This window comes from Hemitrygon akajei, chromosome 2, assembly GCF_048418815.1.
Source record: "Hemitrygon akajei chromosome 2, sHemAka1.3, whole genome shotgun sequence".
Taxonomy (NCBI): Eukaryota; Metazoa; Chordata; class Chondrichthyes; order Myliobatiformes; family Dasyatidae; genus Hemitrygon; species Hemitrygon akajei.
Genome location: NC_133125.1, coordinates 107,445,642 through 107,467,829, shown reverse-complemented (window position 1 = coordinate 107,467,829; position 22,188 = coordinate 107,445,642). Strand labels below are relative to the sequence as shown.

General features: G+C 47.7%; 2 protein-coding genes across 3 annotated transcripts in view; one reads left to right on the top strand and one right to left on the bottom strand.

The window, feature by feature from the left end:
* Positions 1-22,188, top strand: part of epb41l5 (erythrocyte membrane protein band 4.1 like 5) — a 215,138-nt gene that overhangs the window by 185,185 nt on the left and 7,765 nt on the right. For both annotated transcript variants that reach the window (XM_073026976.1, XM_073026985.1), the window contains exons 21-23: positions 2,490-2,592; positions 19,212-19,289; positions 19,839-19,984. In XM_073026976.1, coding sequence (XP_072883077.1) covers positions 2,490-2,592; positions 19,212-19,289; positions 19,839-19,984 — 327 coding nt within the window. The remainder of the gene's footprint in view (positions 1-2,489; positions 2,593-19,211; positions 19,290-19,838; positions 19,985-22,188) is intronic.
* Positions 17,664-22,188, bottom strand: part of klhdc3l (kelch domain containing 3-like) — a 113,313-nt gene continuing 108,788 nt past the window's right edge. Inside the window, exon 9 of the mRNA XM_073027001.1 lies at positions 17,664-18,279. Within this exon, the coding sequence (XP_072883102.1) occupies positions 18,159-18,279 (121 nt within the window). The 3' untranslated portion in view covers positions 17,664-18,158. The remainder of the gene's footprint in view (positions 18,280-22,188) is intronic.

The window sequence follows — 22,188 nt, the reverse complement described above, 5'->3', positions numbered from 1 at the left end:
CATTTATCATCACAAAAGGTGGTGCAAATCCAGACATGGGCAGGGTAAGAGGATTCCAAACACAAGGACTTCTGCAGATTCTGGAAATCCAGAGCAACACACACAAAAAGCTGGAAAAACTCAGCAGGTTAGACAGCCTATGGAAATGACTAAGCAGTCACCGTCTTGGGCCGAGACCCTTTTCAGGACTGGAAAAGAAGGGGGAAGGTGTCAGAATAAAAAGATTAAAAGGTGGGGGGGTTGAGGAGAATAGATAGAAGGTGATAGGTGAAGCTAGGTGGGTGGGAAAGTAAAGGGCAGGAGAAGAAGGAATCTGATAGGAGAATAGAGTGGACTGTAGGAGAAAGGGAAACGGGAGGGGAGGTGATTCGCAGGTGAGAAGAGTGGCCAAAGTGGGAAATAGAAGATGATGGAAAGTTGGGGGCGGGGGGGGGGGGGTGGAATTTTTTTTTTACCTGAAGGAGAAATTGACATTCATGCCATCAGGTTGGAGGCTCCCCAGACAGAATATAAGCTGTTGCTTCTCCACCATGAGGATGGCCTCATTGTGGCCCAAGAGGTCATGGACCGGGAATGGGATTCAGAATTAAAATGTTTGCCCATTGGGAAGTTCTGCTGTTGGTGAGTGGAGCGAAGGTGCTTGACAAATAGTTCCTCAGTTTATACCAGGTCACACCAGTGTAGAGGAAGCTGCATCGGGAGCACCAGGCACAATGGACGACCCCAGCAGATACGCAGGTGAAGTGTTGCCTCACCTGGAAGGATTGTTTGGAGCCCTGAATGGAGGTGAGGGAGGAGGTAAATGGGCAGGTGTAGCACTTACTCTGGGCTTGAACCTGTTAGCTGATGCCATTAGTTCTTTGAAGAACCACAAAGACCAAGGTCTTGTCAATAAATGTGGGAGAAAATGTGGTTCTTGAGGTAACATCTGGCCATTGCAACTATTGGGATTATGCAACACTATGGTCTTAAAATGTATAGTTCCACCAACCAAGATGTACACAGGCTTTCTGCCCAATCCTTCAGGATTTTCTGCAAGCTCACTTGCGCACTAATATCCCCAGAGCTCATTTCCTTTAAACATGTCTGAGGTTACTATTTCATTATATCATAGCGGATTTAGAATCAGAATCAGGCTTACTATCACAGATATTTGTCATGAAATTTGTTATTTCTTGGCTGCAGTACAGTACAGTGGATTCTGGTTAACTGGGCTGCTGGTTAATTGGGTCATCGGCTTATATGGGACAACTCTTTGAGAACAAAAATCAAATCAAGAAAATAGCCAGAACTCCTTTCATTTATCTGGGACACTATGCTGTTTAATTGGGACTGGAGACTGGTACCAAACGGTGTCTAACCAGTGTCAGTCACATACATGCTGTGAGGTCGATAAACACTACACCATGCTGAGAATGAACAGTTTTTATGTGTGTTCATGTACAAAAAACAGCAATTTTTGTCATTGATAGCGGTCAAGTAATAAACAGTAAGACCATTCAGAACTGTTTTGTTCACTGTGGTTTCAAGCATTCGGTCTTGGAGAGGACTGAAATGTCCTGGAGTGAAAATGAAACTGTTTCCCTATGTCAACAAGTTATGAACAATGAAAACTCTGAAGGCATTGACAACCATTTTGGATGTTACAATGAAAACGAAGATTTGAAGGATGCAATTGTGAAATATTGTTTGAAGGCAGTCCATTACCTGCATGAGGTGTCTGCGCTGACCTTGTTCACTTACAGTCAAAAGAATTTGGCAGCATCCCATCAATAACTGTTATGAACTAATGCATAGTTTTATAGAATTGTAGTATTGATTATTTTGTATTTCATTTACAAACCCCATTTCCAGAAAAGTTGGGATATTTTCCAAAATGCAATAAAAACAAAAATCTGTGATATGTTAATTCACATGAACCTTTATTTAACTGACAAAAGTACAAAGAAAAGATTTTCAATCGTTTTACTGACCAACTTAATTGTATTTTGTATTTTGCCCAATGACTTGGCCTCCATAGCTGTCTGTGGCAATAGATTTTACGCATTCACTACCTGCTAGCTAAAGAAATTCCTTCTCATCTCTGTTCTAAAAGGATGTCCTTCTATTCTGAAGCTGTGCCCTGTGGTTCTAGACTTTCCCACTATTGGATGAATTTAAGAAATGGGAGCAGGAGTCGGCCATCTGACCCATTGAGCCTGCTCCATCATTTAATAAGGTCATGACTGATCTGACCATGGGCTCATTCCCACCTACCTGCCATTTCCCCATAACCATTAATGCCCTTACTATGCAAAAATCTATCCAAAGCTGTCTTAAATATATTTGCTGAAGTAGCCTTCACTGCTTCATCGGGCAGAGAAGCATCCTCAGGAAAGCCTGACCATTTTCTTTTTCATGAGGAAGGTAACTGTTTAGGTGTCGTGGTTCTACAGAGCCAACCACAGGAGATAGCACTCATGGAGTCTCCCTTCCTCATGTCTTTCCAGTGATGATCCAAGTGTGGAGGAAGCTTGTCCAAACCGTGAAGTTCCAACCATTCCGTCTGTTCCAGCTACCACTGAGTCAGCCAAAGAGCTTCCAGCTCTAAAGGTAAGGCAAAGTTGCATTTCTTAAAGCAATTCTCATCTCCTGAGGTGGGTTTGAATGTATAGGTACTGTTATGTACTTATCTGGAGGAGCTAGTGTGCATACAAGAGGGTCCAGTAAGCACTACGTTATGACGATGATCGAGTTTCCATTTTGATAGCATGGACTGAGGGGTTGATGTTGGCCATTGACGTGGGAGATCAACTTCGTCTTCACTGGGTAAGTACAGAAGCCTTCTTCCCCCCCAGAGTAGGTGGAGATTTCATCTGTAAGGCTTTGGACAATGCATTGGGTCCAACTTCTCAGGCCAGAGAAGATGAGAAGGAATGCAGCAACCAAATACAGCAGAGCCTTGAAATAAAGACAAGCTGCTGGACGTGTTTGAGAGAGAGTGGGAGTGGGGAGGGAAAGATATAAAGGTCAACGTTTCAGATCATCTGAATAAATGTTTCATCATTTGTAAAACTCTCTTAACCCTTGGACAACCCTCAAATGACCTGCAAAATGAAGTATGATGTTGTGTTGTTGGTTGGTGTTGTTGTACAATCCAATTCTTTGCAGCAAGAGATTCTGCAGACTCGGGAAATCTAGACAACGCACACAAAATGCTGGAGGGACTCTGCAGTTTAGGCAGCATCCATGGAAATGAATAAACATTTCAGGCCATGATCCTTTGTCGGGATCAAAAAGGCAGGGGGGTGGAAACATCGACTGCTCGGAGAGGCATGCAGCAACATAGTCAGACAGTCAGCTTTTGGCATCTTCAATGATCCCATTGTCAACTAATGCACAGGTTAACTGGGAAACTCTTCAATCTATACTGCCTCTGTTACAGAAGTTAGGTTGCCCCAAAACTTGGTCTTGGAGCTACAGTCAGCAGACAAAGCTTGTTCAAGTTCAAGTTTAATTGTCATTCAACCGTACACGTTTGTACAGCTAAATGAAACAGTGTTCCTCTCGAGCCAAGGTGCCAAATACAGTTGCATACAATAGCCCATACAGTCTAAAGTAATATCAGCACAAGTCCCTGAGTGGCATAGCCTGTAGATTGATGGTGCCTGGGATGTTGTCCTGGAGCCATGTTTCTGCAAGAACAAGTATGCAGCAGTTCCTCATCTCACGCTTGTTCAGTAGACAAAGGTAAAGCAAGTAGTTTTGCATTGGGTCAGCCACAGGCAATCCAGCTTGTCTTCCACAGAGTGAACACTAGAGAGCAGCACTCAAGGGAGGATGCGTGTGTATACTGTACATTCATCGAAAATCCTGCCAATCTCCAAGCCATTGGAGGAGTTTCCTCCCGATCCTCTCCTTCAACACCAGAGGGCAGTAGAAGCTTATGAAAAATTAATATATTATGTTAAGTGCATGAAGCAAACCAGTGCAGGTTGCAAACAAACTCACTATAAAGAAAACATTTCAAGTTTTAATTTAATTTGCTGAATAAGGACATCAGCTGTAATTCCGGTATGTCATTAGGAGTTTAAGGAGGTTTGGTATGTCACCTAAAACACTCGCAAATTTCTACAGGTGTACTGTGGAGAGCATTCTAATTGGTTGTACCACCGTCTGGTGTTCTAGTATTGGGGTGGGGGGAGCACTGTACAGGATCAGAGTAAGCTGCAGAGAGTTGCAAACATAGTCAGCTCCATCATGAGCACTGGCCTCCACAGTATCCAGAACATCTTCAAGGAACAATGCCTCAAAAAGGCAGCGTCCATCATTAAGGACCCCCATCACCCAGATCATGCCTAGTTCTCATTTCTACCATCAGGTTGGAGGTACAGAAGCCTGAAGGCACACACTCAGCGATTCAGGAGCAGCTTCTTCCCCTCTTCCATCTGATTTCTGAATGGACATTGAACCCATGAACACTACCTCACTACTTTTTTATTTCTATTTTTTTGCTCTACTTATTTAACTATTATATATATTCACAGTTTTTTTTCTCTCTCTTATCATTTTCTGTTGCCACGAACTTTGCAAATTTCATAACGTATGCTGGTGATAGTAAATCTGATCCTGATTCCTTTTGTAATTACCCTGAAAGCGTCTGGTATGGAAAATTTGCCGTCTGCATCTAGGAGACAGTCCTACTGTATTATTGAGAAAGTAGTTCAGTATTTGCATCCGATATAGAGGAGTAAGGCTACATTTCCTAATCCGAAAGGTTTATGTTGGATTCAGCTGGGACTCTGCAGTTCCCTGGCATTGTGTGGGCGGCTGTAATGATTGGATGCTCTTTCACATTCCCCACCAACTTCAGCAGTCCCTGCCTGTCTCCTAGCCGTTTTTGTTCATCACAAAGGAATCTGCAGCAAAATATGCAAAGTAAATCAGGACCCCCCCCCCCCCCCCCCCCACACACACACAAAATTCCCCAGCTGCCTGCTTGATTTCTTCAAAATGTTCACAGTTCACTCACTCCGTTTCTCTTGGAAGTGGTAGGCTGGTGATTTTGACCTGGATCTCACAGAGCCCAGTGCAGTCATCAGATAAATTCAGGTACGTAGCTTTTTTGGGATGAGATTAATCTTAAGAACCCTCTTTAATGAAAAACAACTGCACAAAACACAAAGAAACTGCATGCCGATCAATCAACTTCAACTCATGGCATAGTGGCTCCCTCTGCTGGAGCTGTTCAGAAATTACAGTATTTCAAAATCAGCAACTTGTAAACGATGAACCTAAACTCTGGAAATGGTTCCTTCAACCCAGTTGGGTACATGGACCATCAGGTTGCCCACATTAATTCCATTGTATTTTCCCCATCATCATCCATTCCCCAGTTCTACCACTCACCGTCCCACTGGAGACAATTCACAATGGTGAGTTGATCTTCTAACCCACAAGTACTTAGGATGTTTGAGGAAACCCATGCAGTCACCGGGAGACTTCACAAAGTGTGCATAGATAGGACAGGAAACCAGGTTTGGACCAGGGTCACCGGAGCTTCACCTGTCCTGCCACTGTACTGTCACCAAATTGTCTTTTATCAATTTGATGTTATACCATTTCTAGGGATATTTTAAGAGCAGAATATACAGGAAAAAGTTTGTGAACCCTTAGCAATTACCAGGTTTTCTGCATTAATTACTCATAAAATGTGGTCTGATCTTCATCTAAGTCACACTATCTGCCTTTACTAATAGCACATAAACAATTGTACTTCTTCCTGCCATTACTGAGTACACCATTTAAACAATCACAGTCTAGGTTCAGAAAAGTATGTGAACCTCTGGGGTAACGCCTTCTACAAAAGCTATTTGTTCCAATCAATGAGATGAGATTGGAGGTGTGGGTTGTAGAGGTGCCCTGCCCTATAAAAGACACACAAAGTCAGGTCAACGATAGATTCTCAAGAAAGATCTGTTTATGTGCACCATGCTTCGATCAAAACAGCTTTCAGAGGACCAGAGAAAAATTGTGGAGATGCATCAAGCTGGAAAAGGCTACAAAAGTATTTCTAAAGAGCTGAGTGCTCATCAGTCTGTGGTGGTGGCCTCTGTCGGTCGTGGTCGACCATGGGTACTGCGCCTCTGGTAGTCACTGGTTTGTCGAGCAGCGTCGACTGTGGCTATTGAGGCCAATCCTGGAACGGCAGGCTCTTGCCACAGTTGCTGCATGTGTAGGGCGTCGTGGAATTGTTGTCCGCTGTGCGCTGTGCTCTCCGTTTAGCTCTCTGCTCCTCAAACTGACTCAGGATCACTTTTTCACCTTGCGCTAGGTGTTGCTGAAGAGTACCTCGCCATTACTTGCGGTCATCTGCTGTATCCTTCCAGCACTCTGTGTTGATTTTTAAGGCTTTCATGTCACGCTTGCAGAGGTCCTAGAAGCGAAGTTGAGGTCTACCAACGTTCCTCTTGCCTGTTGCTAGTTCTCCGTAGAGGATGTCCTTTGGCAGTCTATCATCCTTCATACGACAGATGTGGCTCAGCCAGCGCAGTCTGCGTTGTCTTAAAAATGTGAACATTGTGGGAAGTCCAGCGTGGGAGAGGACCTCAGAGTTTGGAACTTTGTCTCTCCAGGTGATTTCGAGGATGCAGCAAAGGCTGCAAAGGTGAAAACTATTGAGTTTCCTCTCCTGCTTGGAGTAGATGGTCCAAGTCTCGCTACCATACAGGAGGGTGCTGATAACACATGCATTGTACACAGCAGTCTTGGTCTTTGTAACGAGTTTCGGATTCTCCCAGACCCGCAAGGACAGTCGAGCAAGGATTGATGCTGCTTTGCTGATACGCTTATTGATTTCAGCATCAAGGGAGAGAGTGTCGCTGATGGTCGCTGCCAAATATGTGAACTTGTGGACCACTTCTAGATCGTAATTGTCAGTAGTAATGATTGGTGTCTCCACTACGTTCTGGACAAGGACATTTGTTTTCTTTAGGCTGATGGTAAGCCCAAGGTCCTTGCATGCCTTAGAGAAATGGTCCATGAGAGTTTGTAGTTGTTGTTTAGTGTGCAAGGTTATAGCGGCGTCATCGGCAAAGAGCAGGTCATGTGTTAAGATCTTTTGCACCGTTGTTCTTGCTCTCAGGCGCGCAGGGTTGAACAGCGGCCCGTCAGACCTGGTGTGCATGTAGATGCCCTCGGTCCGCATCCCAAACGCGTGTTTCAATAGCAGAGAAGAAGATGCCAAATAACGTTGGGGCCAACACGCATCCTTGTTTGACTCCACTACAAATAGCGAAGGGTTCTGATGAGCTGCCATCGTACTGAACAGTAGCCCTCATGTCGTCATTGAATGATTTGATGATACTTTGGAGTTTTGGGGGACAGCCGATCTTGCCGGGACAGGAGAATCTGAAAGAGCCCATCCCTGCTGACAAGGTGGAATGCCTTGGTCAAGTCGATGAAGGTGACATAGAGGGGTTTCTGTTGTTCCCTGTACTTTTCCTGGAGTTGACGGAGTGAGAAAATCATGTCAACAGTTGACCTCCTTGAGCGAAAACCACATTGGGACTCGGTAGACCTGTTCTGCCAGAGTTTGTAGACGTGCTGGAGTTACACGAGCTAAGACTTTGCCTACAATGCTCAGGAGGGAGATACCCCTGTAGTTGTTGCATTCGCTCCTATCACCCTTGTTCTTGTACAAAGTGACGAATTTGGAGTCGCGCATATCCTGTGGTACGGCTCCTTCCTTCCAGCACTGATGGAGAACCTCGTGTAAAGGTTGGAGGAGTGCGGTCTTGCAGTGTTTGATCAGGTCTGGAGGAATCCCATCATTGCCAGGAGCTTTTCCTGGGGCCGGGCTGTCAATTGCCTTGCTGAGGTCCTCAATGGTTGGTTCAGAGTCGAGTTTATCAATGGCTGAGCTAACAACAATATTTTCCCTCGAGCAGAGCTCAGAGTAGTGTTCTACCCAGCGTTCCATCTGCTTGCTTTTATCGGTGATTATTTCACCACTGGATGACTTTAGGGATGCTGTCTTGCTCTGCGATGGGCCAAGGGCCTTCTTGATGCCATCATACATCAATCTGATGTTGCCTGTCACAGCTGCTGTCTGAATGTCCTCACTGAGCTGGAGCCAGTACTCGTTTGTGCACTACCTTGCAGTCTGCTGCACTTTGCTTCTAGCAGCTCAAAGTGCCTGGAGTGTTTGGTTGGATGGTGAGCGCTTGTACTCTGCGAGAGCTGCACGCTTGGCTTGGATGACAGGAGTCATGATGTTGGACTTTGCCTCAAACCAGTCACTGCTCTTTGTGGTCTTTCTTTCAAAGATAGAGAGTGCTGATTCGTGGATGGTGTCGCGAAGGTATGACCATTGTTCTGTTGCAGTATCTCCTTGTGAGGAGGTAGTCATAGCAACCTGTACTGACTCGGCAAACTGGTCAACCTTTTCTGACTGTTTCATCTCTGTTGTGTTGATGTAAGGTTTTCCAGTTTGTTTGGAGTGGTGGATTTTCTTCGGACGTAGTTTGATCTTGCAGCATACTGCAGTAATAGAAATTGTCTACAAATGGAGGAAACTCAGTACTGTTGCTTTTCTCCCTCAGAATGGGCATCCCGCAAAGATCACACCAAGAGCACAAAGTGCAGTACTAAAGGAGGTGAAAAATAATTCAAGGGTAACAGCAAAAGACCTGCAGAAATTTCTAGAACTTGCTAAAGTCTCTGTGCATATGTTCACTATGAGGAAAAACACTGAACAAGAATGGTGTTCATGGAAGGACACTACGGAGGAAACCATTGCTCTCCAAAAATAAAAACATTGCTGCACGTCTCAAGTTTGCAAAAGACAACCTGGATGTTCCACACTGTTTCTGGAACAATGTTCTGTGGACAGATCAGACAAAAGTTGAACTTTTTGGCAGAAATGCATACCACTATATTTGGAGGGAAAAAGGCACTGCACATCAACACCAAAACCTCATCCAAACTGTGAAGCATGGAGAAAGGAGCATCATGGTTTGGGGCTGCTTTGCTGCCTCAGGGCCTGGACAGCTTGCAATCGTTGAAGGAACAATGAATTCAAAATTATATCAAGACATTTTACAAGAGAATGTCAAGGTTGTGATCCATAACCTGATGCTTAATAGAAGCTGGATAATGTGACAAGACACAAGAGTAAATCAACAGCACAATGGTTTAAAAAGATGGAAATGTGTGTTTTGGAATGGCCAAGTCAGTCCAGATCTTTAACCCACTTGAGATGCTGTGGCACGACCTGAAGAGGGCTGTTCATGCAAAGTGTCCCAGAAATATTGATGAACTGTAACATTCTTCTATGAAGAATTGGCCTAAAATTCATCCTCGGTGTTCTGCAAGTCTGATCAGCAGCTACAGGAAACATTTGGTGACGGTTATTACTGCTAAAGGACGCTCTACTAGTTTTTAAATACAAGGGTTTTCATACTTTTCTCAGCCAGGACTGTGAATGATTAAACACTTGTTCAATAAAGACATGAAAAGTACACTCATTTGTGTATTATTATTTTAGGCAGATTGTGCTTGTGTATTATTGTGGCTTCAAAGAAGATCAGATCGTACTTTATGAGTAATTAATGTAGAAAGCCAGGTAATTGGAAAGAGTTCACTAACTTTTTTCTAGCAACTGTAGGTCATGAAGTTAGTTGTTCTGTGGCAGCAGTGCCATGCGTGAAAATTGGATGTTTTGTTGAGCACTGGCCATTTTAGAGCCCTTCCCCACTCCCAGAACAACATGCCTGTCCTCGGCTTCTTCCATTGATGGTGTGAGGCTGAACCCAAGCAAGAAAACCAGCATCTCTCATTCTTCCTGGCTTGTTTATAAGCCAACGGCACGAACACTGAACTCTCCATTTTTATGTAACCTGCTCTCTGTGTCAATGTTGTCTCTTGAGATTGAACGTAGAACAGTAGGGCACAGTATGGGTCCATCAACCCATAAGCTGCACCTTTCTGCCATCCGTGTCCCTGTGTAAGAGACTCCTAAATGTCCCTAATGTGTCTGCCTCCAACCCAGCAGTGCATTACAGGCACTGACCACTCTCTGCCTTAAAAGAACAACTTCTGACATCACTCTAAGGTTTCCAACACTCACCTTAAGAGGGATTCCTCAGGTATTAGCCATTGACACCTTGGGAAAAAGGATGCTGGCTCTCCACTCTGTCTAGGCCTCACATAATCTTGTACATTTCTATCCAATCAATTCACACAAAATGCTGGAGGAACTCTGCAGGCCAGACAGCTTCCATGGAGAGGAATGACCAGTCACTGTTTGGTGTTGAGACCCTTCGTCAGAACTGGAAAGGATGGGGGAAGAAGGTCAGTGTAAGAAGGTGGGGGGAGAGAAGGGAATGCAAGTTGGAAGGTGATGAGTGAGACCAGGTGAGGGAGAAGATGGGTGGGGGAGGGTTGCTGGAATAAGGAGGTGGGAGATGATAGGTAGAAGGAGGAATCTGATAGGAGAGTGGACCATGGGAGAAAGGGAAGGAGGCAGGGAACTAGAGGGATGGGATGGGCAGGAGAGATGGGGTAAGAGGGGAAATGGCAAAAGAGAGGGGTGGGGGGGGGGAGAAATTGCCAAACACTAGAATAATTGATGTTCATGCTAACCAAACAGAATATAAGAGATTGCTCCTCCAACCTGAGGGCGTGGCAGTAGTGGAGGCCGTGGACCAACATGTCGGAATGGGAAGTACGATTAAAATGGATGGCTGCCATGAAAGCCTGCCTTTTCTGGCACTAATCTATCTGCACTTGGTGCATATCTGCCTCCACCACCACCCTCGGCAGGGCTTTCTGGACACGTGCTATCCTACACGTGAAAACCAAACTTGGCCACACTTCTCAATTAAACTCCCCTTTTCACCTTCACTGCATCTTCCCTCGAGCATTAGACATTCCAGCCTCGAGGAAAAGTGGCTGTCTATCTGTGCCTCTCAATTGTTAGTTAACTTCTATCAGAACTCCCCTCAGTATCTGCTGTTCCAGAGAAAGCAATGCCAGCTTGTTCAATCTCTGCTTCTTACACATGCTTTTGAATCCAGGCAGCATCCTGGCTGACCGAGTCCACACCCTCTGCAAAGCCACAACATCCGTCCTATAACGGGGGAGTCAGGACTGTACGCAATATTCCAAACAGGTTCTAACCAGAGTTTAATAAAACTGCAACAGAACCTCCTGAATCTTCAACGCTCTTGCCTTGACTCAAAAGACAAGCATACCATGTGACTTCTTATCTTGATGAAGGGTCTCGGTCCAAAACGGTGATTGTTTATTTCTCTGTATAGATGCTGCCTGACTTGCTGAGTTCTTTCAGCATTGTGTGTGTGTGTGTGTGTGTGTGTGTGTGTGTTGCTCAAGATTTCCAGCATCTGCAGAATCTCTTCTGTTTATCAAGTTCAAGTTTGTGTGTGTGTGTGTGTGTGTATAAAAAAAAAACAAAGCGGAACAATGTTCCTCCAGACCACAGTGCAGCCAGAAAACATATATCACGCACAGAAGAAGAAAGCCCTTAACTCCGAGTGGAGTCATCGGGACGCCGTCGTAATGGTGTTATTTTTAGCAGGCTTTCTTGTTCTTACGAGGCCGAGTTGCTAGCTCGACACTCAACCCAGCACGGATGGAAAGTGTGCAATGGATCCGGCTGGATTGGAACTCAGGAGCCTTCGCTCCGAAGTCCGGCACTGATGCCACTACGCCACACAGTGGGCGATCACACACAGCATTTAAAACAAAATACTACCACAAATAAGTTAATGAAATATAATTCAAAAGTGCATGTAGCGCACAGCGTAGGTAAACGTTAAAAAGCAAATACCATAGCAAATGGTAAACTGCTTGCTGTCCTGGTGACGAGACCTCACTGGTGGCAAGGTGTTCGTTATTCTCTCAGTCTGGGGGAAGGAGCTGTTACCCAGTCTGGAAGTCCTTGTCCTGGTGCTCCTGTACCTCCATCCTAACAGTATTGGGTCAAAGGGATTGCGAGATAGATGGTAGGGATCCCAAACAATACTTTGGGCCCTTCAAACGCAACACTCCCAGTATATGTCACAAACACGGGAGAGGGAGATCATAGTGAGCCTTTCGGCAGTTTTCACTGTCCTCTGTAGGGTCTTCTGATCCATTGGCTTTCAGCTTCAATGATGCAGGTTGATAGGACACTCTCGATGATACTGCAATTAAAAGCTGTGAGAGTGGGGGAGTCTGCCATACTCTCTATTTGTGCACCTGGATCCCAAGAACCCTCTGAACTGTACATCAGAAACATAACCATCTGTATAAAACACATGCCTGCATATCCTACATTCCTGAAATGTACTTGCAGAAAGTAGGATTTCAGGTCTCGCTGGAAAAGGGATTAAAATTCAACTAGTTTTACAACTCTACACGATGTCTGACATTGAACCCATCAGAATCTCAGGCATTGAACTCGTCACAATCTCAGGCTACGTCCACACTAGACTGGATAATTTTGAAAACGCCGGCTTCGCGTAAAAGCGATAGGCGTCCAGACCATGCTTATTTGAAAATACCTCCATCCACATTAAAACGGGTATTTGGGCGAATCTCCTCCTACTCGGCATGTGCAGGACACATCTACAGAAAACAAGAGACATGTTTGGTGTCGAATCTCGCCATGAAAGACCTGGAATGCGTTTGTCCAGTTACAGACTAGAAAAACTTAAAAGGAAATTGCCAAACAACGAACAGCTGTTGGCTCTCGCACAGGAGGACGTAAAACTAAAAAAACAAATACTAGAGTGTATGGAGGCAAGCGACAGGGAGTTCACAGAGAGTAGTGGAAACATCTCCTACAGCCGTAATCTCTTCACTGATGAAGGGGATGACAGCTACAACTAAATGCAATAAGACTTGTTACTGGGCAAAAGTGAAATTTGCTGTTACCTCATTTGTTTGCCTTTACTTTTGCCATGTCTTTCTGTATTATTTTGCTGTATTTAACATGTGCAATAAAACAAATCACTGGGCAAAAATGATTTTATTTTTACCTAAGTAAAAGTGAAACTTACAAATGTCCTTTTTTGACCCTAACATTTTCACGTCTATGCCAAACATAAGCTACTAATTAAAAATGACATTTTGGAAGTAGTAACAATTGCACCTATTGAATGTTTGCACAAGCAATACATTAATAAAGCACCTTGTTAAATATATAAAACATGTCTGCATCAGTGTTATCTTGTATTTCCATACAATGTTATATTAGGCTGTAACAGATCTATTGTCAGAGAAGTACTTGCCTAAATAGGTGAACCACCTTCATACGAGCAAGGACAGAAAACAGGGCAAAATAAGTATACTTATTTATTCAGTAAGTTATGGGTCAAAGTATTTTGTGAGTACATTTCTAACTCTTCTGGCTTCAGTCTCATTGCCGTCTGTTCTGAAATTGTTAGGTTGTGTGGGGGGTTGAAATTCTCTGTCGTACTGCAAAGCTGCAGTAACATTCTGCTCAGTGACAGTCTCCCGAAGCCGTCCGCCATTGTTGTTGTGGTGTTGGAGATTGTGCTCAAGAAAACTGTGAAATGCCGTGCTGCTGCTACCATCTGTTCCGGCACGTCATGACAGAGTTTTTAATAAACCTTCGGTTACCCCGTACGCACTGCACGGCCAATTGGAATCTTCAGATTTAACACTTTGGAGAGCGTTTTAGAAAAGCTCTGTTTTCGGTGGAGGAAAACGCTGTTTCAGTGTGAATGGAGGGTCAAAACAAAGAGAAAATGCTTCAGTTACGGAATTATCCGGTGTAGGGTGGACGTAGCCTCAGGCATTGAACATCACAATCTCATGCATCAAACGTCAGTCTCGGGCATCGAACGTCACAGTCTCGGGCACCGAACGTCACAGTCTCGGGCATCGAACGTCACAGTCTCGGGTATCGACCTCGTCACAGTCTCGGGTATCGAACGTCAGAGTCACGGGCATCGAACGTCAGAGTCTCGGGCATCGAACGCCACAGTCTCGGGCATCGAACGTCACACTCTCGGGCATCGAACGTCACAGTCTCGGGCATCGAACGTCACAGTCTCGGTTATCGACCTCGTCACAGTCTCGGGTATCGACCTCGTCACAGTCTCGGGCATCGAACGTCAGAGTCGCGGGCATCGAACGTCACAGTCTCGGGTATCGACCTCGTCACAGTCTCGGGTATCGACCTCGTCACAGTCTCGGGCATCGACCTCGTCACAGTCTCGGGCATCGACCTCGTCACAGTCTCGGGTATCGAACGTCACAGTCTCGGGTATCGACCTCGTCACAGTCTCGGGTATCGACCTCGTCACAGTCTCGGGCATCGAACGTCACAGTATCGGGTATCGACCTCGTCACAGTCTCGGGCATCGAAAGTCAGAGTCTCGGGCATCGACCTCGTCACAGTCTCGGGTATCGACCTCGTTACAGTCTCGGGCATCGAACGTCAGAGTCGCGGGCATCGAACGCCACAGTCTCGGGCATCGAACGCCACAGTCTCGGGCACCGAACGTCACAGTCTCGGGTATCGAACGTCACAGTCTCGGGTATCGAACGTCACAGTCGCGGGCATCGAACTCGTCACAGTCGCGGGCATCGAACTCGTCACAGTCGCGGGCATTGAACGCCACAGTCTAGGGCATCGACCTCGCCACAGAATCGGGCATCGACCTCGCCACAGTCTCGGGCATCGAACGTCACAGTCTCGGGCATCGAACGTCACAGTCTCGGGTATCGACCTCGTCACAGTCTCGGGCATCGACCTCGTCACAGTCTCGGGCAGCGAACGTCACAGTCTCGGGCATCGACCTCGCCACAGTCTCGGGCATCGACCTCGCCACAGTCTCGGGCATCGAGCGTCACAGTCTCGGGCATCGACCTCGTCACAGTCTCGGACATCGACCTCGTCACAGTCTCGGGCATCGAACGTCACAGTCTCGGGCATCGAACGTCACAGTCTCGGGCATCGAACGTCACAGTCTCGGGCATCGACCTCGTCACAGTCTCGGGCATCGAACGCCACAGTCTCGGGCATCGAACGCCACAGTCTCGGGCATCGACCTCGTCACAGTCTCGGGCATCGACCTCGTCACAGTCTCGGGCATCGAACGTCACAGTCTCGGGCATCGAACGTCACAGTCTCGGGTATCGACCTCGTCACAGTCTCGGGTATCGACCTCGTCACAGTCTCGGGTATCGAACGTCACAGTCTCGGGTATCGACCTCGTCACAGTCTCGGGCATCGAACGTCAGAGTCTCGGGTATCGACCTCGTCACAGTCTCGGGCATCGAACGCCACAGTCTCGGGCACCGAACGCCACAGTCTCGGGCACCGAACGCCACAGTCTCGGGCACCGAACGTCACAGTCTCGGGCACAGAACGTCACAGTCGCGGGCATCGAACTCGTCACAGTCGCGGGCATCGACCTCGCCACAGTCTCGGGCATCGACCTCGCCACAGTCTCGGGCATCGACCTCGCCACAGTCTCGGGCATCGAACGTCACAGTCTCGGGCATCGAACGTCACAGTCTCGGGTATCGACCTCGTCACAGTCTCGGGTATCGACCTCGTCACAGTCTCGGGCATCGAACGTCACAGTCTCGGGTATCGACCTCGTCACAGTCTCGGGCATCGAACGTCAGAGTCGCGGGCATCGAACGCCACAGTCTCGGGCATCGACCTCGCCACAGTCTCGGGCATCGACCTCGTCACAGTCTCGGGCATCGAACGTCAGAGTCGCGGGCATCGAACGCCACAGTCTCGGGCATCGAACGCCACAGTCTCGGGCATCGACCTCGTCACAGTCTCGGGCATCGACCTCGTCACAGTCTCGGGTACCGAACGTCACAGTCTCGGGCACAGAACGTCACAGTCTCGGGCACCGAACGTCACAGTCTCGGGCACCGAACGCCACAGTCGCGGGCATCGACCTCGCCACAGTCTCGGGCATCGAGCGTCACAGTCTCGGGCACCGACCTCGTCACAGTCTCGGGCACCGAACGTCACAGTCTCGGGCATCGACCTCGCCACAGTCTCGGGCATCGAGCTCGCCACAGTCTCGGGCATCGACCTCGTCACAGTCTCGGGCATCGAACGTCACAGTCTCGGGCAGCGAACGTCACAGTCTCGGGCAGCGAACGCCACAGTCTCGGGCAGCGACCTCGCCACAGTCTCGGGCATCGACCTCGTCACAGTCTCGGGCATCGAACGCCACAGTCTCGGGCATCGACCTCGTCACAGTCTCGGGCATCGACCTCGTCACAGTCTCGGGCAGCGAACGTCACAGTCTCGGGCATCGACCTCGCCACAGTCTCGGGCATCGACCTCGCCACAGTCTCGGGCATCGAGCGTCACAGTCTCGGGCATCGACCTCGTCACAGTCTCGGACATCGACCTCGTCACAGTCTCGGGCATCGAACGTCAGAGTCGCGGGCATCGACCTCGCCACAGTCTCGGGCATCGAACGTCACAGTCTCGGGCATCGAACGTCACAGTCTCGGTTATCGACCTCGTCACAGTCTCGGGTATCGACCTCGTCACAGTCTCGGGCATCGAACGTCAGAGTCACGGGCATCGAACGTCACAGTCTCGGGTATCGACCTCGTCACAGTCTCGGGTATCGACCTCGTCACAGTCTCGGGCATCGACCTCGTCACAGTCTCGGGCATCGAACGTCACAGTCTCGGGCAGCGAACGTCACAGTCTCGGGCATCGAACGCCACAGTCTCGGGCATCGACCTCGCCACAGTCTCGGGCAGCGAACGTCACAGTCTCGGGCATCGACCTCGCCACAGTCTCGGGCATCGACCTCGCCACAGTCTCGGGCATCGAGCGTCACAGTCTCGGGCATCGACCTCGTCACAGTCTCGGACATCGACCTCGTCACAGTCTCGGGCATCGAACGTCAGAGTCGCGGGCATCGACCTCGCCACAGTCTCGGGCATCGACCTCGCCACAGTCTCGGGCATCGAACGTCACAGTCTCGGGCATCGAACGTCACAGTCTCGGTTATCGACCTCGTCACAGTCTCGGGTATCGACCTCGTCACAGTCTCGGGCATCGAACGTCAGAGTCACGGGCATCGAACGTCACAGTCTCGGGTATCGACCTCGTCACAGTCTCGGGAATCGAACGTCACAGTCGCGGGCATCGAACGTCAGAGTCGCGGGCATCGAACGTCAGAGTCTCGGGCATCGAACGTCAGAGTCTCGGGCATCGAACGCCACAGTCTCGGGCATCGACCTCGCCACAGTCTCGGGCATCGACCTCGCCACAGTCTCGGGTATCGACCTCGTCACAGTCTCGGGCATCGAACGCCACAGTCTCGGGTATCGACCTCGTCACAGTCTCGGGCATCGAACGCCACAGTCTCGGGCATCGACCTCGTCACAGTCTCGGGCACCGAGCGTCACAGTCTCGGGCATCAAACGTCACAGTCTCGGGCATGGACCTTGTCACAGTCTCAGGCATCGAACGTCACAGTCTCAGGCATCGAAAGTCACAGTCTGAGGCATCGAACGTCACAGTCTCGGGTTTTGAACGTCACAGTCTCGGGTATCGAACGTCACAGTCTCGGGCATCGAACGTCAAAGTCTCAGGCATGGACCTTGTCACAGTCTCAGGCATCGAACGTCACAGTCTCAGGCGTTGATCTCGTCACAGTCTCAGGCATCGAACATCAGTGTCTCAGGCATTGAACACAAGTCTGCTGTTTTTAGTTTCTTGTTTCTGATCTTCTCTTTTTCCAGTGATATCCAATGAAGTAATTTAGACTATCTGGAGTTACTTATTTTCTGTGGCAGATTAATGCTGAATGATGTTATGTATTTACAATCCGGCCATGATTGCATGTGGCAAAAATACTACCTGGAATTCTGAGGATTTGAGAGAACAGTCAGTGTCTGTGTAATTTGTGTTTAACCTGGTGTAAACACAAATACAGTGATGCCTCAGCCAGTTCAGACTTGTTATTTGACTGGTTGGCAGCTTCAAAAGAGAATTGTTCCTTATGTTTTGAGGCAGTTAGAGATATCATAAGGTGTTAAATAAATGTCTACCTATGCCTCTCCAGATTTTATCGACCTCCCCTCAGTCTCCACTGCTCCAGAGAAAGCCACTCAAGTTCGTCCTTCGTAACACATTCCCTTTATGAATCTCAGGGTAGTGTATGGTGATGTATATGTTCTTTTACATTAAATCTGCTTTGAACTTTGAACGAATCTAGGCAACATCCCGGTAAGCCTCTTCTGCAACCTTTCCAGTCTCCGTATCCCTTCCTATAATAGAGCACCAAAGTTTTAAAGATTATATAAAAAAAGATTAGATCTATTTGTCACCTCAACATCAAAGCATACAGTGAAAGGTATCATTTGTGTCAACGACCAACACAGTTCACGATGTCCTGGTGATAGCCCACAAGTGCCACCCTGCTTGTATCTGTCTGTTTGTGTATTTGTGACAAATACAGCTAATCTTTTACCATCAATTATCTAAGACAAGATATTCACTGTATCCTGGTATAATAATAAACCAATAACTTGTGTACCAGCTGGATATTGGTAGTGAAGTCAACATGACAGAAGTGCCTGGTGATACAGGCGAGGTGTGGAAGTGCACGTAACTGAAAACTGGTTCCTTCAGTTTAACTAGCATCTTCCCTGTTATATTTCCATTCCTCTGACGCCAATTGTGAGTTGGATCATTTGCCGCTAGACGCATTGCTGATGGCTCCAGAATGTGTGTGGTACAGTAGTGTAAGGTTTAGTGTAACACTATTACTGTGCCAATGACCTGGGTTTGATTCTTGTCACTATTTGTAAGGAGTTTGTACATTCTCCCCAAACCATGTGGGTTTCCTCCGGGTCCTCTGGTTTCCTCCCACATTCCAAGGACATACCAGTTAGTAGGTTAATTGGTCACTTGGGTGTTATTTGGAGGCACAGGTTGTGGGCCAGAAGGGCCTGTTTCTGTGCTGTCTCTCTAAGTTATTAAAAACATATGCAAATCATGGCTTGGGGCAGTTGTCCCTCTCCAGCATCTCCGGCAGTGACCATTAGGGATAAGGGGAGGCACCTTGCCTCCTCCCCTCCCAGTGTGTCAGAAATGTGACCGAGAGGCCCCTGTGTCGACCACAGTATGCTGTGGCCCAAGTTCCACTGGTTTACCCCTCCGCCCTTGACCCCAAAGTTTTTTGATGTTGTGTCCGCAGGACGTTGCCGAGGACTTGGACAATCTGCTCTCAGCTCTGAGTGAAAATCTGATCGACTTCACGGATCCCAGCCCACTGGTAGGTGCACGTGGTTCTTCTTTTCCTTCATTCTTTCTGTTCTTGGGATATCGCCAGGATATGGTCGTTGCCTTTGCTAAGGTCCTCCCAGTGGACGTAGCTTATCAGCAGGAGATTCCATGTAGTGACCCAGTAATAATCAAGGACTGGTGTTGCATTTCTAAGTAAGGGTCACACCTGACATTCACTGGTCCCAGCTGTGCCCTCCTGAGTGGTGGAGAACCCACTTTTGGGTGGTGTGATTGAAGTAATTTCAAGCAACTAACTGTCACGTGGGCACTGCGCTCTGGCGCCACAGTGCACTGGCGGTGAAGTGGGAGAATGTTTAAGATGCTGAATGGGGTGCCAACTCTGCAGGATTCCCCATGGATGATGTCCAGTCATTTCAGCTCTGGAACTTGTCTCGTCCAAGTATTCATCAGAGAAGTTCTAAATGGGTTTCATCAATTGTTTTTAGATATTTCTGTCTAACCCACTTTAATTTCAAATTTTATGGAAGAGATATTGAGCTGGTTCTTGAGTTGATTTAATTTATTGTATTTAATACAGGGAGGGGTCGTTGCAAACGGAGTTTTCAATCGTGAAGCGTCAGCAGCCAGGAAAGTGGTACAAGCAGTTGTTGACCCTCCACTCTTGCCCAAACCATCTTCTACTGCAGCCCCAATTACCAAAGGCGGCTCAACATCATCCACCAGGTAAAGCTTTGCTGGCGGTCTCTGCCACTGAGTGGCGAGTGGATATGTGTTAAGCAAGAGAGAGCTGAATCACTAGAACTATGCAGTTGTGTCATTTACAAGTGCATCATTCAATGAGAACTTTAGTGCTCTGCTTGATTATTCATTGCTGAAGCTGTCAATTCCTTGTAACATCAGAGTTGTTCATTTATACTGCTTTAGAAAAATCAGAAGATTGTTTCAATCCTTTTCTAGAGTAACTCAACTTTCTAAAATCAGGAACAGATTCATTATCACAGACATACAGTACTGTGCAAAAGCCCTAGGATGCCTAAAACCTTCGCACAGTGCTGTAGTAATCTTATATATTGCACTGTACTGCTGCCACATAACAAAAACAAATTCCATTGCATATGTGAGTGATGATGAACCTTGTTCTGATATGGGTCTCTTTTGTGGACAGAGTGGGAAGGGGACAGAGAAGGGTAATCATGGTTGTGAAAAGGGGAAGGGGGAGGAGATGGAGTGGGAAGCACCAGAGAGATATTCTGTTATGATCAATAAACCAATAGTTTGGAATCAAATGATCTAGCCTGGTGCCTCAGGGCTGGGTGTGTCTGCACCCACACCACCCTCCCCCCTGCCCACCCCGGCACTCCTTTTCTGCCACCCGCCCACACCCCTCCCACGGTGCTTACCCCTCGCCATTCCAAACATCTTTTGCTCGTGCCGGATTTACAGACTTGTTTCTCCGCTCCATGTCAAGTACAGTACAGTGCAAAAGTCTTAGGCATCCTAACTGCATACGGTGTATATGTCCCTAAGACTTTTGCACGGTACTGTAGATGTGAATTTGTTGTTTTGTAGTAGCAAGGCCGTATAAAGATGTATTACTAAAGGTTACAAACAGAACAATAGTGCAAAGAAAGGAATGACGAGGTGGTGTTGGACCATTCAGAAATCGTACAGTGGAGGGGACGAAGTGTTTCTGAATCACTAGAGGTGGGTCTTCAGGCTCCTGTAGCTCCTCCATGAGGATAGCAACAAGAATGGCGCGTCCCAGAGAATGAGGGTTTCTCGTGAGCGATGCCACCTTCTGGAGGCACTGCCTTCTGATGATATCCTCGGTGGTGGGGAGGCTTTTGCCTGTGATGAAGCTGGCTGAGTTTGTAGCCTTTTGTGATGCTGTGCATTGGAGCTTCCAAGCCAAGTGGTGGCGCTGTCCACCGTACAGCTGTAGAGTCTTTGGTGACATCCTGAATCTCTTCAAACTCCTGAGATGCTGACATGCCACTTTCATGATTGCATCAATGTGTTGGGCCCAGGATAGATCTTCTGAGATGTTGACCCCCCCCCCCCCCCCCCAGGAGCTTGAAACTGATTTGAGGGTGTTCTCCCAGCTTCTTCTTTCTGAAGGTCATGGTCAGTTTCTTGGTCTTGCTGATATTGTGTGAAGTCCAAATAAACCTACTTTTTTTTAAGGCAAAGGAATACATTTTACACAAATTCAGGTCCAATGGAATCCCACCACAAAGCATATCTTTCCTCCCCCTCCCCCCCCCCCACTTGCTGCTTTCCGCAGGGTTCGCTCCCTATGCGACTCCCTTGTCCAGTCATCCCTCCCCACCGATCTCCTTCCTGGCACTGATCCTTGCAAGCAGAACAAGTGCTACACCTGCCCCTACACCTCCTCCCTCACCACCATTCAGGGCCCCAAACAGTCCTTCCAGGTGAGGTGACATTTCACCTGTGAGTCTGTTGGGGTCATCTGCTGTATCCAGTGCTCCTGGTGTGGCCTCCTGTATATCAGTGAGACCTGACGTAGATTGGGAGATCCCTTCACCGAAAACCTACGCTCTGTCTGCCAGAAGAAGCGGGATCTCCCAGTGGCCACCCATTTTTGTTCCACTTCCCATTCCCATTCCGACATGTCAGTCCACGGCCTCCTCTACCGTTGCGATGAGGCCCCTCTCAGGTCGGGGGAGCAACACCTTATATTCCATCTGAGTGCCACCCAGCTTGATGGCGTGAACATCAATTTCTCAAACTTCTGGTAATGCGCCCCTCCCTTCATCATTCCCCATTCCCATTTCCCCCTCTCATCTCATCTCCTTGCCCGCCCATTGCCTCTCTCAGGTGCTGCTCCCCTTCCCTTTCTTCTGTGGCCTTCTGTTCTCTCCTATCAGACTCCCCCTTCTCCAGCCCTTTAGCTCTTTCACCAATCA